Source organism: Salvelinus namaycush, chromosome 26 (assembly GCF_016432855.1).
Source record: "Salvelinus namaycush isolate Seneca chromosome 26, SaNama_1.0, whole genome shotgun sequence".
Taxonomy (NCBI): domain Eukaryota; kingdom Metazoa; phylum Chordata; class Actinopteri; order Salmoniformes; family Salmonidae; genus Salvelinus; species Salvelinus namaycush.
The window spans coordinates 23,596,706-23,613,492 of NC_052332.1; the positions used below are offsets into that span (position 1 = coordinate 23,596,706).

Here is a 16,787-nt window from a genome sequence, read left to right on the forward strand (position 1 = left end):
TCCCCTTGACAAACAAGACACTTACTGGGAGCCAATCACATGATTATAACGCAACTTTGTCTATGAAAAAATGTATGCTCCGTATAACGCTACAGAGTTGGTCTAAGAAAAAGATCCCCACTGGTCATTTTGAACGAGAGACCAATTTGTAAGTCGCTCTGGATAAGAGCGTCTGCTAAATGACTTAAATGTAAAATGTAAATATTGAATGGTAATAATTCGCAAAGTGCTAGTTTCTAATGAATGATTCAAAACCTGAAGACGTATTTTCAGTGTGGATCGTCAAAATACTGTGGTGGCACACATACTACCGCCATATCGACCACAGAAAACAGGCAAATTATCCAAATTTACTCAACTACTAATCTCTGAACATGTCTACTGATGACAATGGGCTGAGGATTCTGGGTAAAACTCTGGCTCTCTCATCAAGTGTTGAGAGCTGCGAGCCGGGCCGCTTCCTCACGCAGGGCTAGCCCCAGGGCAGCCTATCATCTCCAGTGACACCAGAGGGAGGGTGGAACCTCACCCCTCTGCCTGGCCAGGACTGTGCATGGGGATGTAAGGGATGAGACGACAAGATGGAGACCAGTGCTGTTACTAGCCCAGTCTCCTAGGTCCAACTCCATCTTTGATCACTGGCCACTAACCTCCATGTCTCCGAGATATGGGGAAGGAGTGGGAGGGGGGACCGGCGGGGAGAGCACATCAAGTACACATCCTTCCCAAAGTAAAAAAGGGTTAATTGTATTTAACAATATGCACTCTAACCCCCCCCCTTGATTAGAACGAGCATCACATCTGCCTGCCGCCCGGCTCTGTTCCTCATTACTGTGGAATCTCATTACAATCAGCACCCATGGGAGACACAGCATCAGTTTTAAACACTTTCTATCCCTCTCTTCCTACCTCACACTCCTCTCTCGCCTCTCTTTCTCTCCGTCTACAATATCGGAAGTCCTCATCTAAGAGTCATTTTTTTCTCCCACATGCAGCATGGAAATTGCTTTACACTGCCAATTAAAATAACATACATTTAGATTGTTTCCCCTCAGTCAGTGAGGATATGTATGTGTTGCTCTCTAATGGCAGAAATAGACCTAAAATAAGGCTGACACGCCAAGGCCGCCCCCCCTTGTTTTTGCCTAACAGAATAACACACACGTGTTTGGAAATGCAGTAAAAAAGGAGGTTAACTTATGGGTCTGTGAACTCAGAGAAAAGGTTAGATCCATCTCCACACACTCAACTTTCTCTCTTAATAAACCATATTCTTATCAGTGGGGTTTCAAATGTATATTCAAAACCTTTATTTTTTTAAATTAAAAGGTTGTGGTATAATTCATTTAAACAAATAAATAATGCTTGGCAATAAGTAACAAGTAAAAATAAGGAAAATTGTCCATCTAGTCCAAGCAGGCGCACAAGTGTTGCAGGCAATGTAACCCTGGCTCTCCACAAGCCTGTCCTATAGTCCTAGAGGAGAGGAGAGTCACAGAATGTACAAGGACCCTGCAGTATCCTCTTGATCCAGTCTGGGTCTGCAGTGAGGAGGGTGGAGGGACACAGGGGAGGGGGCACACTAAATAATTAAGCTAACATTGAGTATTTTATCAGATTCATCTGTTCAATCACAAATCACCTGCTCCACTATTTGAGCAGTAAACAGACAACAGATTGATCACTCAGCAATGTTAGGCTTATTTAAAATCATATATGCTGACAGTCTGACAACTAGTAAAAACTAAGCCTGAGAAAAATGTAAGTACATTCTCAAGTACTTTCTTATATTGTGTCAATGCTGTATAAGAAGATATGCTGATCAGAGAGCAGGATGAGAGTGAGCTGCCAGTTAATACCTGCCCTGGAGAGACAAAGAGGAGGACAGAGTGAGTGTCATAGAGAGGTAGAGAGATGGAAAGTGACTAGCTGCTTACCCTCAGGCACTGGCAGTCTGGCGATGCTATCCTGCAGCAGGCAGCGTCTGTACGCGAGTGTCTGGCACGCCTGGTAGGACAACACACACCTAAAAGAAACGGGCATACTTCAGATGAGCACTAACACTGTAGGAGGGATATCTCAATAGTGGTTTCCTCTCCTTGTCTCCTTCCCTTCATTTGCAATGACTGGGAGGGAAAAAAAACAGAATAGGTGAACGCAAATTCCTGGTTGACATCCTTACTCAACACATACCTAGGAGATGGGGAGAGGAAACCACTTTAGACTATTGAAATGAGCTGTGGGACATAGAGGCTGCAGACTGTCCCAAACTGTCCACCAGGGGCAGCATATCTCATCCAACTACTGAGCGGTATGGTGGGATAGAGGAGGACAGGAGCAGTACACCGGTAAATATCAAAAGGTGGTTCTGTGATAATAAACAAACAATCAAAAAAAAGCATTTAGCTGCTGTGTGTGGAGTCACTCGTCAGTGTCAGCCCAGTATCTGTGGACCTTTGGAGAATTCTCCTTCTGCTTAGTATTGTTCAGAATTCAGAGGCTTATGCGCCCTAGTTTACAGTGGAAATCTCATAAAATGTGATACGGTGGCATTCATCAGTAAATGCAATTGACTAATGACTAATTATCAAATGATGAAAATAATATGGAATGCCTAAGAATTAGAAACCCTGGATTTAGATGACAGGAATCAGGGGATTGGTGGTTGAAATATTGAAGAAAGGGTTGATGGCAATTACCTGAGCCACATATGTCCGTTGGAGCAGACAGCCTGCTTGCGGTCTGTGAAGGGCAGCACCTCCTTACACAGACTACAGTACTCAGGGAATGTCTGCTTGTTCATCTTCTTCTGGATGTGACCTATCAGGACCTGGGGGTGCAGAGAGCAAGACGTGTTGAATCATGCACAACAACAGGGTAAGCCGAATGTTCAAACAGTCGTCTCTATTGCTCAGGCTTATAGCTCTGGAATAGGACCACAGAAGGACTAACCTGGGCAGCCCTGTCCTCATACGTGGGGTCGCTAGTGAGGAAGTCACAGACACCCCGCGTGGGGATGCTGGTGTTCTCAGTGATCCAGGTGTGAAGGTACACCTCCCCCAGAACCCTCTTCATGTGCTCCCTGGTCAGGTGGGCCTCCACCGCCTCGATCCAAGCTATCACCTCCCCCGTCTGCTCCTCCAACGCCCGGGCCTCTGGGTCCTGCAGCTTCGACACCACCTCTTCCCCTCCTCCACCCTCTCCCGTGACGCCCCCCTCCTCGTCCTTCACAAACACCTTGGAATCCTCGTGTGTGGGGCGCCAGCGTGCCTCCACAGGGGCCTTCTGCAGGGACTGGTAGAGCACCCGCACAAGGAAGAGTTTTAACCTCCACAAGTAGGGGGAGCCTGTGTTGTGTACCTTGTCGTCCAACTCCTCCTGCAGCAGGGCCGGGATGCGTTTGTCCCTCAGCACCCTCCAGCGCACCAGGTCCAGCAGATCAGTCTGTTTGAACAGGCTCTGGACCGGGGACTCCAGCAACTCTGCCGCCGCGTCATTGGGCGTCTTCAGGGTCACAAACTGGACCTGGTAGGGCCTAGAGACCGGGTGCTGACCGTTGGTCATCCCCTCAGTACTGACCAGGGCCAGGTACGCCCCGTGGGGGCTGACCGCGATGCCGTGCATCCTCCGACCTGCCATACCCTCTGGCAGCACGATCTCCTCCTGCTTAAAGGCCACGGCCATATCGGTAAAGATGGGCGTAAGCTTCTTGACCGTCCCGTCCATGGAACAGGTGTAGATGGAGCTGCCCTGGCGGCTGGCTGTCATGGAGACGATGGGGGTGGAGTGCAGGCCAGTGACGTGTGAGTTGTGCACGTTGAGGCCCGCCTTGGAGATGAGCAGCAGGCACCAGAAGAGGTAGGAGCCCCTGGCCGCCACCACCAGGCTACAGTTACAGTTCTGTTTGGGGTGGAACAGGGAGATACACTTGATGTTGTGTACAGGGATCTGGTCTGACTCCTGCCAGAGGACCACTGGCTGGCGCAGGGTGAAGTAGCCCTTCACCGCCTTCAGGTTGACAGGCAGGATCTTGACGGGCCCTAACTTGCTGCCCACGATCAGGCCGCTCATCTTGCGCCCGCTGTGCTCGTACTCCCACCAAGCCAGCACGCTGGGGGACAACACCCCAGACTGGATGGTGTTACAGGACAACACAGAGTCCTTCCCCAGCATGGGCAGGCAGAACTGCCACACCACCAGGTCTCCGTTCTCCATCAGCACGGCCAGCAGCACCGTTCCCACGTCTTTACACTCGTTGTTGGTCTGGACGTGCTGCGTGGTGCACACACTGGACCACTCCATCCGTACAGGGGTCTGCATGCGGTAGCGCCTCTGAAGCTCAGCCAGGTCCAGGAGGTTAGCCTTGGGGGGCTGCCCACCCTGCACGGAGTAGCCTCTGCTCTCCAGGCTCTCTCCATACAGCTGGGTCAGGTCAGCCACCACAGTCCACTGTAGACGCTTGGTGCTGCTGTGGACGGTCAGCCGGTGGTCCAGGGTGAGGGAGGCTAGGAGGCACCGGCCATTGACGTCACAGCCCAGGGGGGACCAGCTGGTGTACAGGATGCCCTTGTGGATGCCCACGGTGGGATTGAGCACTCTGTCCAGCATGAAGGACTGGCTCATCGCTGGGTCACTGGAGCTGGAGAACTTGTCTTTGGCCCTCAACAGCTCTTCTGCTGGACCTACCTGGTGGACAAACAAATGTTAGTCATAAGTAATCTCATTTGATGGGGAGAAAATAAAAGCAACTTCTAGATAATATCTAAAATCCAAAACTTTTTGCATCAACATCAACCTAGATTGCTAGCTTACGTTAGTTAGCCTGTCCAATATATAGTATGTTTGGCAATGGGATAAATTGTTAATTGCAGCCATCAGTCAAAAAGTAAACACATCAGGCAGATGCTAGATACTTTTGGTCATGTAGTGTATGTGGACACCTGCTTGTCAAATATCTCACTCCAAAATCATTGGCATTAATATGGAGTTGGTCCCCCTTTGCTGCTATAACAGGTTCTGTATGGACCTCACTTTGTGCATGGGGGCATTGTCATGCTGAAACAGGAAAGGGCCTTCCCCAACTGTTGCCACAAAGTTGGAAGCACAGAAGTGTATACAATGTCATTCCATGCTGTAGCGTTAAGATTTCCCTTCACTGGAACTAAGGGGCCTAGCCCGAACCATGAAAAACAGCCCAAGACCATTATTCCTCCTCCACCAAACTTTACAGTTGGCACTATGCAGTTGGGCAGGTAGCGTTCTCCTGGCATCCGCCAAACCCAGATTCGTCGTCGGACTGCCAGATGGTGAAGCGCGATTCATCACTACAGAGAACACGTTTCTACTGCTTCAGAGTCCAATGGCGGTGAGTTTACACCACTCCAGCCGATACTTGGCATTGCGCTTGGTGATCTTAGGCTTGTGTGCAGCTGCTCGGCCATGGAAACCCATTTCATGAAGCTCCTGACAGTTCTTGTGCCGACGTTGCTTCCTGATGCAGTTTGGAACTCGGTAGTGAGTGTTGCAACCGATGACAAACTATTTTTACGCACTACATGCTTCAGTACTCGGCAGTCTCGTTCTGTGAGCTTGTGACCTACCACTTCGCGGATGAGACGTTGTTGCTCCAAGATGTTTCCAGTTCACAATAACAGCACTGACAGTTGACAGTTCTAGCAGGGCAGAAATTTGACGAAATTATTTGTAAAAACAACGGAAAGGTGACATCCTATGACGGTGCCACGTTGAAAGTCACTGAGCTCTTCAGTAAGGCCATTCTACTGACAATGTATGTCTATGGAGATTGCATGGCTGTGTGTTTAATTTTATACACCTGTCAGCAACTGGTGTGACTGAAATAGCCAAATCCACTAATTTGAACGGGTATCCACATACTTTTGTATATGTAGTGTGTATATTCTGACTCTGCCCCTGTGATAGAGGACTAAACTCCACTAAAGTGAAGGAAGTTTCTATTGACTCCACGAACAGTGTGGAGAAGAGACTAGGCTTTGTGGAATCTACCTCCGACTACATCGATTCGCATATGTTTGTCATCTGTGTTTGTGCCTTTATTTGTTTGGTATTTTGACGATCACACTATTTAATGTACATCCCACCACCTACAGGATTTCCCAAATTATATATATAATATATATATATTTTAAGAAACTAAATCAAACAACGTTCCTGTTAAAAAACATTTGATCCCTACACAGGCTCAAGGGGAACCTGGGAGGGTGGGTCTTCCGGCGCCAGTACCCCTTGCAAGTCTTCAGATGTAAAATCCTCAAGTTCCAAAAGCTTTTATGCCGCAGCCACAATAATGTCTAGTTTCTTAGACTTCTTTTAGACTTGTGCCGTACAGTTTACAAGTGTGTCCATGAACGCCACAAAATCCACCTTTTTAACAAACAGGGTATCTTTTGACTGGCAGCAAACATTTACTACAGGCTGTGGTGGTGCGTCTACCATCTCTTCACTTGCATCACTTGTTTTCTGAATGCTTTTAAATCTCCTCTGCATAGGAGATTCGATTGACCGCTCTAACTTTTGCCAACTCAATCTCCTTCACCCTCACAGGACACTCCAGGAACTCAGGATCATGATCCCCACCACAATTGCAACACTGTCATCCTTCTACACACCGTTCTTCAGTATACTCTGTCCATCTGCACACACTTGAAACATGGCCAAATCCTTTACAATTCTTACACAACAATGGTTTGGGGACGAAAGCTCTTACATTTAAATGTTTTATTTTATTTTATCTTTATTTAACTAGGCAAGTCAGTTAAGAACAAATTCTTATTTACAATGACGGCCTACCCCGGCCAAACCTTAACGACGCTGGGCCAATTGTGCGCCACCCTATGGGACTCCGAATCACGACCGGTTGTGATACAACCTGGAGTCAAACCAGGGTCTGTAGTGACGCCTCTAGCACTGAGATGCAGTGCCTTAGACTGCTGCGCCAATCGGGAGCATAACCAAGCTTCACGTGTAGGCATTTGCTCTTTATCAAAAAACAACAGTACCGACAGACTTTCTTCTTTCTCCATTCACCCATCGGGGTCAGACGGCGGGCACCAACCACACCAGGAATTCTCTTCAGGGATTCAACCTGAACATCCGTCGTCACCCCTGAGATTACTCCATTGATGGGCGCTCTACTCTGAAGTTCAAAACACAAAACTTCTGTTGCTCGTATTATATTGAGACTCACTGCAATCTTCCTCTGTTCTTCAGAAATAGAATTAATCAAAAATAAGACCACTCCTGGTCACTTTGACAGACTCCACTTTCCCCAGCGCATACTTCACCATTTGACACCTCAAACCGGGTTTCCCCACATATGTAGCCTTACTCAACAAACACATCTCAACAAGAAGCAATTCATTATCATTCATACACTTATCCTCCACTCCAATTTTAGACAATGTCCTTTTGTTCCAGTTTTCGATACTACTGTTGTCCCTTCAGAACATTCGTCTTCACCAACTTTGCTCGACGCACTGCTCGATTCCAACTCAGCATCCACTTCTCCCATCTTTTCCTGAACTGAAACCGTAGTCCTCTCAGAGGTTGTATTTGACTAACATCTATTAAAAAAGTATGGATTTCAGCAAACAAAGAAAATCACTCAACTACAGAGGACAAACATGGGCACACGGTAGGCATTTCATCATTTACATTTTTAAAAAGTATTGACCTTGGGCAAATGGTTTTAGAAGTGGGGGGGCATAATATATTTTTTTGAATTATACAGTTGGATAAACACTCCAAAATAGCCCTACCCGACCACTCAGACGTTGCCACATTTTGAATCACATTCCAATGATAAAACTGGGGAGGACAAAAATGCAATTTCAGAATGTGGAGGGGACATGTCCCCTGTCCCCAGTGAAAGTTGCACCCCTTTTGGGAGATAGATTCCACAAAGCCTGGTCTCTGCTCCACTCCGTTGGTGAAGTCATCAGAAACGTCATTCACCAAGGAGTGGTTTAGTCCTCTACCCCTGTGAATGAACTCAGCTGGAGCCCCTCCCATGAGACAGGTAAAATAACTTCACAACTTCTATTTTGTAATGCACGGTTTTGAGGTATGGAATGAACGCAAAGGCAAGCTTGCTAGCTAGCTACATGTGTGAAAGATTCACCTTGAGTTCACAGACTTGGTCCGGCACGGGAATGGAGGTCCGGTGCAGCACCAAGTCTTGCTTATTGCCGTGAACATCGCACACTACCTCCATCAAAGAAATACCACTTGTGCTAGAGGCCGAGATTCGGTGGTCCTCAGACCACGTGAGCGGCTCCAGGCCGCTGACCGGACTCAGTAGCTTTATCACCGGATCCCTCTTCACGACTGGCCCGAGTGCTGCCCAGGGATCATTCTCCCGTTCGGCTTCGGTAAGTTGTCCTACCTCTACCCTATCCGGAGCGCGATTTGGGCTGCAAGCCGCCATTTTCCATGTGAAAAATAAAACAAAGCGTCACCACAGAGTTTCTGAACCGTCACTACGGCGAGGAGGAGGGACATCTCATACCACTAGGAAAAATATCCGCAAAGCTTCAGTGTAGAGATCGGTTGCAGTGTAGAGATCACTAATATATAATGCCTAAATTCAGGTAGAGATAGCTAGATAACATCAGCAAGTTTGATATCCAGCCATGAGTATGTATGTATCTTAATTTAGTCAACGAGTTAGGAATATTTTTTATGGTAGAATATGAACTATTACAATGTATCATAATACAACACAGTGATAAAGGTTGAGATAACAGCATGACTGTCTCTGCATGGTATTTGGTATTTATTAGCATCCCCGTTAGAAAAATAAATAAACATATCTTTTTTATTACCCTACCAACTAACCCTATACTCATTTAAACCCACCACCGTATTCCATTACTAACCCAATCTGATTCTACCCCAGGTCAAAAGCCTGAGAGGAATTTGTGCATTTTTATTAGGATCCCTATTAACTAACGCCGTAACGTTATCTAATCTTCCTGGAGTCCAACACTAATTAATAAGACATTACAAACAATTACAAATTAAGACTTTACAAACATTTAACAAGTAGACAATACAGACAATTAAAATACCTGACAGGAAACACATTTAACATTCAGTTGATGCTTTCTATTTCCTGCCCAGTCATATGGTCTATCACATTAGATGTTCTTTCTACTTCCTGTCCAGTCATATGGTCTATCGCAGGTAGCGGTCCTGCTGCTGGGTTGTTGCCCTCCTACGGCCTCCTCCACGTCTCCTGATGTACTGGCCTGTCTCCTGGTAGCGCCTCCATGCTCTGGACACTACGCTGACAGACACAGCAAACCTTCTTGCCACAGCTCGCATTGATGTGCCATCCTGGATGAGCTGCACTACCTGAGCCACTTGTGTGGGTTGTAGACTCCGTCTCATGCTACCCCTAGAGTGAGAGCACCGCCAGCATTCAAAAGTGACCAAAACATCAGCCAGGAAGCATAGGAACTGAGAAGTGGTCTGTGGTCACCACCTGCAGAATCACTCCTTTATTGGGGGTGTCTTGCTAATTGCCTATAATTTCCACCTTTTGTCTATTCCATTTGCACAACAGCATGTGAAATTTATTGTCAATCAGTGTTGCTTCCTAAGTGGACAGTTTGATTTTACAGAAGTGTGATTGACTTGGAGTTACATTGTGTTGTTTAAGTGTTCCCTTTATTTTTTTGAGCAGTGTATATCTTGAACCAAATACAATACGTTTAGTTTTAGAAATGTTCAACACCAATTTGTTCATATCAACCCACTCAGACACCATTCTTAGTTCACTACTCAGTACATCTGTCAGCTCATCACATTTTGATGCTGCGCTATACATTGTAGAGTCATCAGCATACATGACCACTCTTGCTTTGTTCATTACTGAAGGTAAATCATTAGTAAAAATGGAGTAGAGAAGTGGGCCTAGGCAGCTTCCTTGAGGAACACCAAAGTGTTCCTTACTGTTTGAAAAGCTGCCATTTAAAGAACACTTTTTGCCTTCTCCTGGATAGACAGATTTCCATCCAGGATAGAGCTGCAGACTTAAAACCATAACATTTGAGTTTACCTAGTAACAGTTCATGATCAATTACATCAAAAGCAGCACTGAAGAGACACTACCACTCAACACCCTGTAACTCTTCTGAAGTCAAATCTCGTACCCCCAAGGTTTCTCTGCAGCTGTCACCACATCTATTTTCTGTGACTTGCGTGCCATCTCTACAGTACAGTTGATAACCAACGCTAAGAAGCCAACCTTACTGAAAAATACTGTATATCACTCATTGGCCTATCCCTCTGTTCTGGCACAGATCTACTATTCACAGGGATACTCTCAGAATCCCTCACCCTTGATCCACCCTCCTACTTTCTTCACTGCATCAGAATACGACATCTTCTGCACTACTTTGACCCCGGCCACCTCAACCTGCCTCTCTGACCCTGGCCACCTCAACCTGCCTCTCTGACCCTGGCCACCTCAACCTGCCTCTCTGTCCCTGGCCACCTCAACCTGCCTCTCTGATCCTGGCCACCTCAACCTGCCTCTCTGACCCTGGCCACCTCAACCTGCCTCTCTGACCCTGGCCACCTCAACCTGCCTCTCTCGTACCGGACAACTCTGATCCCCAGCAACATGGGCACCCATACAGTTGACAACGTTTTCCACCAAAACTACACATTCCTCTGTTCCATGTCTTCCTGCACACTTCCCACATCTTGGAATCTCCCTCCTACACACTGCTGCAACATGCCCATAAACGTGACACCTGTAACACTGCAGTGGATTCGGCACAAAACCTCTAACAGAATAACTTGAATATCTTAACATTACTTTGTCAGGTAAAGACCCTGAATCAAAGCTCAAAAGAACAGACTGTGTCACCTCTGTTTCACCACACTACTGTAGAAATGTGCTGTATCACTTGCAAAGATAAAACACTGGGCCCAAAGGCATGCATTATAGTGACATACTCTTAATAAATAATGAGTTATTCCTTACCTGACAAGCGAGACATCAGTCATGTAATCTGCCTAGTGGGCTTTGCGAAGGACACCTAGTGGGATCATTAATTGTGAAAATATGAAAACTATCCTATACTCTGCTGTAGATGTGGACTTTGGTTCATGTCTCTCTGAGACCACTCAGTATGTGTTGTGAGATGAGACACTGTGCGCTCCTGGACAGGGCAAAGGGCAAACTGCTGTGGTCTCCTGAAGTGCAGAGAGCTACAGAGACAGACAGTGATTTGTTGCAGCCCTACAGTACAGTAAAACGTCTCTCATCAGAGCCACAGCCCGACTCTCACTGAGGTGACAGTGGGATTTCACCAGGCACAGTTATTTGTCACAAAACAAATTGTTACAAATCTGTGAGACAAATATAGAATAGCGCACCGACCGTGTCTTAATCTCAATTTTTCTGTCTTTTGTTTCGATAATCGAAATGAATAAATAAATGCACGGACCTTGGTATGTTTCATTCGTAATGAAGCGTGTAGCATATGAATATTGCAGACACCTGCTGTGTGTCTTTGTTGGGTTTTGACTTGGGATGATCCCAGCTAGGGATGTATGCGAATGTCAGATTAAACATTCATCGAACGCTGTCACATTAACTCACTTCACTTTCTGTCATCACATGTGGTGGAAGCCTGGTCCAGATGGGACAAAGCCCTCATCCTTCCTTCATTTATTGTTTGATAGTGAGTTTATTCCAGAGACTATATGGTATTAATTTACTGTATATGTTATATATAGTGTTAAGGTTATGGATATGGATGGGGTCAGCAAAGGTCAATTCACTCCATTGACAATTTCCACCTGCTGTCATTTTATCCTGTAGTTTTTACATTTAATCCCCCCAAACCCTCAGTAGACTACAATCCCTTGTTATGTGCTTGTGTACAGCATCAGTGGAGGTGGTTGCCTGTATGTTGTAGGAACCCCACAGTGATGTTTTGATGCATGGTTCATCATACGTGTTTTAATCATTCAGTCTCACAGACACCTCCCAGGGGGGAGCTGCTGCAGCGCATTACCAGCTACACACAATCACGGCTATAATCATCATGACGATAATGAAATGTATTTAGAGCACATCAGCGTGGGTCATTCGGCTCAGGAGACTGAGGAGATGTTAGTTAGTGGGACGGCATCCGTGAGGCGGCTCGATCGGGTGCTCAGGACCCTGCCGGTATCCCAGTAGAGACTGGCACATCGGAGATTAGCGGTCATAGCGGTGGGCTTTGCTCACCTTGAGTGCCGTCAACTGTGAAAGCCTTACCTGACAGGTGTTGCTCTCAATCAGTGCTCCTCTGCCCCCCATGCTGTCCTTGGGGGGAAGTTGGGGACCAGGCGAGCCCCCCCAATCCTTTCCCTGACGTCTAACATGGTAGGTAGGCCACTGAAACACACTGGGAGACCCTTGGTACCTACTATAAATCCGCTTTCAATGAGAAGTCAATGATTTCTCATCTGTGGGAACCAGAACCACAACACTGTCTGGTTATTTTGAGTTGTTAAGTCACCCCAAAAGAGGGCAAGGTGACACAGTGTCATGATTTGTTGTAGGCCTATTTTACCTGTGAGCCTGGTTGGTTGTCCTGTAATATCCTGTTAGAGTATGTGTTTGCTTGAATGAGTGTGTAAAATGTGAAAAACCTTAATGATAAAGTTGTTGGCTGTAACAATAATATTTTGTCTGATATGCATGACTTCTCTCATTCAGCCAGCAGGTTTCATATTACCTTACCTTACATCTAGAAACAACATACACATAGAACCTTTACAGTTAACCATGGATTAGGCCTAGTTGCAGTTGATATTTGTGTCATTTGGGAATGTATCTTTGAAATATACAGTACCAGTCAAAAGTTTGGACACACCTACTCATTCAAGGGTTTTTCTTTATTTTACTATGTTCTACATTTTAGAAAAGTAGTGAAGACATCAAAACGATCAAATAACACATATGGAATTATGTAGTAACCCAAAAAGTGTTAAAAGCAGCCAACAAGTGCTCAGCATATGTGGGAACTCCTTCAAGACTGTTGGAAAGGCATACCTCACGAAGCTGGTTGAGAGAATGCCAAGAGTGTGCAAAGCTGTCATCAAGGCAAAGGGTGGCTACTTTGACGAATCTAAAATATAAAATATATTTTGATTTGTTTAACACTTTTTTGGTTACTTCATGATTCCATATGTGTTATTTTATAGTTTTGATGTCTTCACTATAATTCTACAATGTAGAAAATAGTAAAAATAAAGAAGAATCCTTGAATGAGTAGGTGTGTCCAAACTTTTGACTGGTACTGTAGATAACTATAGACGTTTGATGATGAGTTATATATGCTCTGCAAGAGCTATTATTGTGTGGTGTGTTTGTATCTCTCACTGGGAACTAGCTTATTAAAGGAAACATGAAAATTGATTGGAAAAGTAGTTCCTGGGAGACTAACGAGCAATGCTATATATCCACAGTGATAATGGCTGAATTATTCATTGTGTGTAATGATTAATTAAAAAAGGCCTCAGGTCCTGTGGCAGGTACAGGCTGCTGAGGCACACACTGGCATTCCCAGACGATGTGCTAAACATCTCTCTCCTCTCTGTCTCCCCTTCTCTTTCTCTCTCTCTCTCTCCTTCGCTCCCTCTCTCTCTCTGTTCTCCCTCTTGGTTCTCTAGCCCTCATGCCTTCCTTCAGTGACTGCAGACCTAAATTCAAATCATTGCACCCTTACTGCAAAACATGAGAGTCATTTTAATTGCAATAATCTACTTAATCGTCTCACTTTTAATCCTCTGTCTATTATAATTCCTTTATAGGCTTCCAAGTAAATTAACACTGTTAACTCTAATAATTTTTGGACAGCATGAATTTGAGCGAGTGTCTTTATTGTAATTTTTATCACATCTCTGACTGCACACATTGTTCAGTTTCTTTTTTGTCTGTCCAATAATCCTATCTCAATTGTGTCCCAGTGTTTTCAGAGGCTGGTGGCTTGCTGTTCGTTGCTGACAGGGCCAGGTGTGACGTGGCTGTGGCTGTGGCTGTCCTCTTGCCTTTACCCTGCTCTGGTCTTGGCAGCTGGTGGTAGGCAGGCTATGCCCAGTGGCTATGCAAGGGGAGGGCCAGGAGGGCCGGGGTCCAGGCCTCTGTTTGGGCCCTGCTAATGGAATGGGACTGGACCGCCCATATGGCACTTGTGGGAACACTGGGGCTCTGGAGGTTGGCACACAGAGCCACCAGTCTCCCTTTAGATATTGAACAGGACAAGGCCAGACCCGTGGGCTCGCCCATTACCCGCCCAGCATTATGGGTCCGTTTGGGGATGGAGAGTAGAGATAACAAAGATAGAGGCCTGTGCATGCCTACTCTAAGGACACCCAGAAGAAGTCAATATACTCGTACAGAAGCTGCTACAAGCACAATTAAAGGACAGATGTCGTCATTTGTTTGCCATTTTTGTAATGCGTTCACTGACCATGCTCCTCTTACTTACAATTTTGTTGGGAATCCATGTAAACCCAAACCATCAGGTTCAGTGAAACAACAACTGAGAGGATGACATTTAGTTGGAGGTCAAGGAAAAGTTGGTCTGCCAGGATCCATGAGAGGCTAACCTAATGTACAGACTAGAGAACAGCCAGGCCCTGTGATGGGAAGCAATGAGATGGACAGGGGGAGAGCAGTACCCCACCACCATCCCACTCTGGCACGGGCCCTTTCTGGCTCTGATCTGTGCAGCATAGGACTAGGCCGGGCTGGGGGGAGGAAAGCCACATGGGATGGGAGGAAAGAGGAAGGAGGGAGGGTGTGTGTGTGTGTGTGACGGGGCTGCAGTACAGTCAGAATGACTGCCCCGAGCTAATGCTTACCCTCTAGATTACCTTTGTGCTCCTTACTGTACCACACATGCAGTCAAAAGCAGATCTAAAATGATCTCTTCAGGGTGACACATGCAATTTGTAACCTAAAAACAGAGAACTAGAAGAGGTCATTCATATGAAGTCGGCAGAAGCATACAGCTTGACCCAATCCTGCCCTTGTTTCCTCCTAATATGCCATTAAAAAGTGAGGCCAGACTTTTAAACAGGTCACTCACTGAACTCTTCTTCTCCTCCTCCTGCACCACCCACCTCCCTGGAACTGGAACAAAAGCCACCGCCACCTCCCCCATCTCCCCATCTCCCGCTTTTCCGTTTTATTGGTGACAGCTGCCGCGAAACAAACTCGGGGAGAGAGAGAAATGATGTGTCAGTGGAAGGTCCTTTAGCCCGCACTGCTAATCTGTCACACGCCGTTTGTTTTTTACCGTTCCTCACTGCTCGCTCGCAGACTGGCCGACAGCGCGCACACCGCCGTAATGGCGACAGATGCTGACCCGCAGAAGTGTGAATCTTGCCGATTTCTCCCTGCTGTCAACCTGTAAATTACAGCTATCGGGAGTAATTAGACCCAATAAAAGCCTTCCAAGGTTCACCCCCCTAGCCCTGCCACACACACACACCCGACACACCACACCACACACACACCGTTGGCCTGACAGTGACCTGAGAGTGAGGGATTATGGGATGGACTGCGGGCACTGACCAGTCACTCCATGACACACCATGTGTCACTCCTCTGATTTTTCTAGACATTTGTCTGGCAAAATGGTTAGGAAGGTCAATGCCCTTGTATAAATAGTAGCCAAACGTGTTTACGATACAATCATTCCAAAAGATTTGAAAGGTTGTGCTTAAAACCTAGTACTGTACTTTAAGTCGATGTTGAAATGGTGAAGTTCCATGGACCTTGTAAGAAGTAGCCTCTTAGCAGGGATCTTCAGTAGAACTCTGTCTGGTCTTCGAGTGCCTTAGTACCAGTAATAGCAGACCTTCTAACAACAAAAAAGTTGTACCTAACCTTGCAGAGGTGAATCTGACTTGGTCTACAGTTTGAACCTCTACCAACACTCTGTGCTTGTTGATCTGAGTGAGGCATGTATACACATCAGTCCATGGACAGTGACTGTTCCTCTCAGGGCCATCCTCTCAGACTGTAGTTCCCAGTGCCCTCTCCTTGCCCTGGCATCCATGTACAAGCCGGCTGCACCACAGTTCCCACCACTACCAAGCATGCTCTTAAAAGCAGCAGCGGTGCCCCTTTAAGTAACTCACCTAATATGAAAGGTCACACAGCCAGGTCTTGTCATCCTCTCCCTGCCTCTCTGTCCTCCTTCTCCTCTTCCCCCTCCTCCCTTTGCTATCCCTCAGTGCCCACTTCCTGACCATCAGAGCCAATCGCTTTCCAGCCTCACCTCCTCCGCTACCAATGCCGAGCGGCAATCTGTCACCCGGGCACGGGGGGATGCCACCCCGCCGGCCGCCTTCCGTACACTGCAGTAATGACTTCTGGCAGCCCCAGAAAGATAAGTAACCGGCAGAAAAACGACAGAGAGGGAGATAAGGGAGGGATGGGTAAGGGGCAGTTAGTTGAAGACCCACTCTCACTTTCAAACTGCCCCCTCTGCCATTATTCGACCCCCGTCCCCCCCGTCTCACCCTGCCTTGGCCCAGTCGCTTTGCGCGATACTTCAGTGAATAAATGAGTCGTTTTAATCCGACTGACAAGCTGGCATTCCCCAGCCCTGGCCTCCATCTGTACTGGCGGCCAGCACAGCAGCAGGCCCCAGGCAGCCCGGTGTGCCAATCCAACACACAGCTTATCCTGGCTGTAGCTTCAGGGACAGAAGGGTTAGAGCTCCATGCGG

The 16,787-nt window shown here is 46.6% G+C and overlaps 1 protein-coding gene across 2 annotated transcripts; it reads right to left on the reverse strand.

The window, feature by feature from the left end:
• Nucleotides 1-1,286: 1,286 nt before the first annotated feature.
• On the reverse strand, nucleotides 1,287-8,502 carry LOC120021298 (general transcription factor 3C polypeptide 4-like). 2 transcript variants are annotated; one of them, XM_038964996.1, is made up of 5 exons: nucleotides 8,159-8,502; nucleotides 2,953-4,686; nucleotides 2,700-2,830; nucleotides 1,938-2,026; nucleotides 1,287-1,541 (listed from the first exon to the last, which is right to left on the reverse strand). In XM_038964996.1, the coding sequence occupies exons 1-5, from the start codon at nucleotides 8,462-8,464 to the stop codon at nucleotides 1,477-1,479; spliced, it is 2,325 nt and encodes a 774-aa protein (XP_038820924.1). In that variant the 5' UTR covers nucleotides 8,465-8,502; the 3' UTR covers nucleotides 1,287-1,476. The 2 variants fall into 2 exon arrangements, with proteins under 2 accessions (XP_038820924.1, XP_038820923.1); XM_038964995.1 differs by having other exon boundaries at nucleotides 1,287-1,864.
• Nucleotides 8,503-16,787: the final 8,285 nt, after the last annotated feature.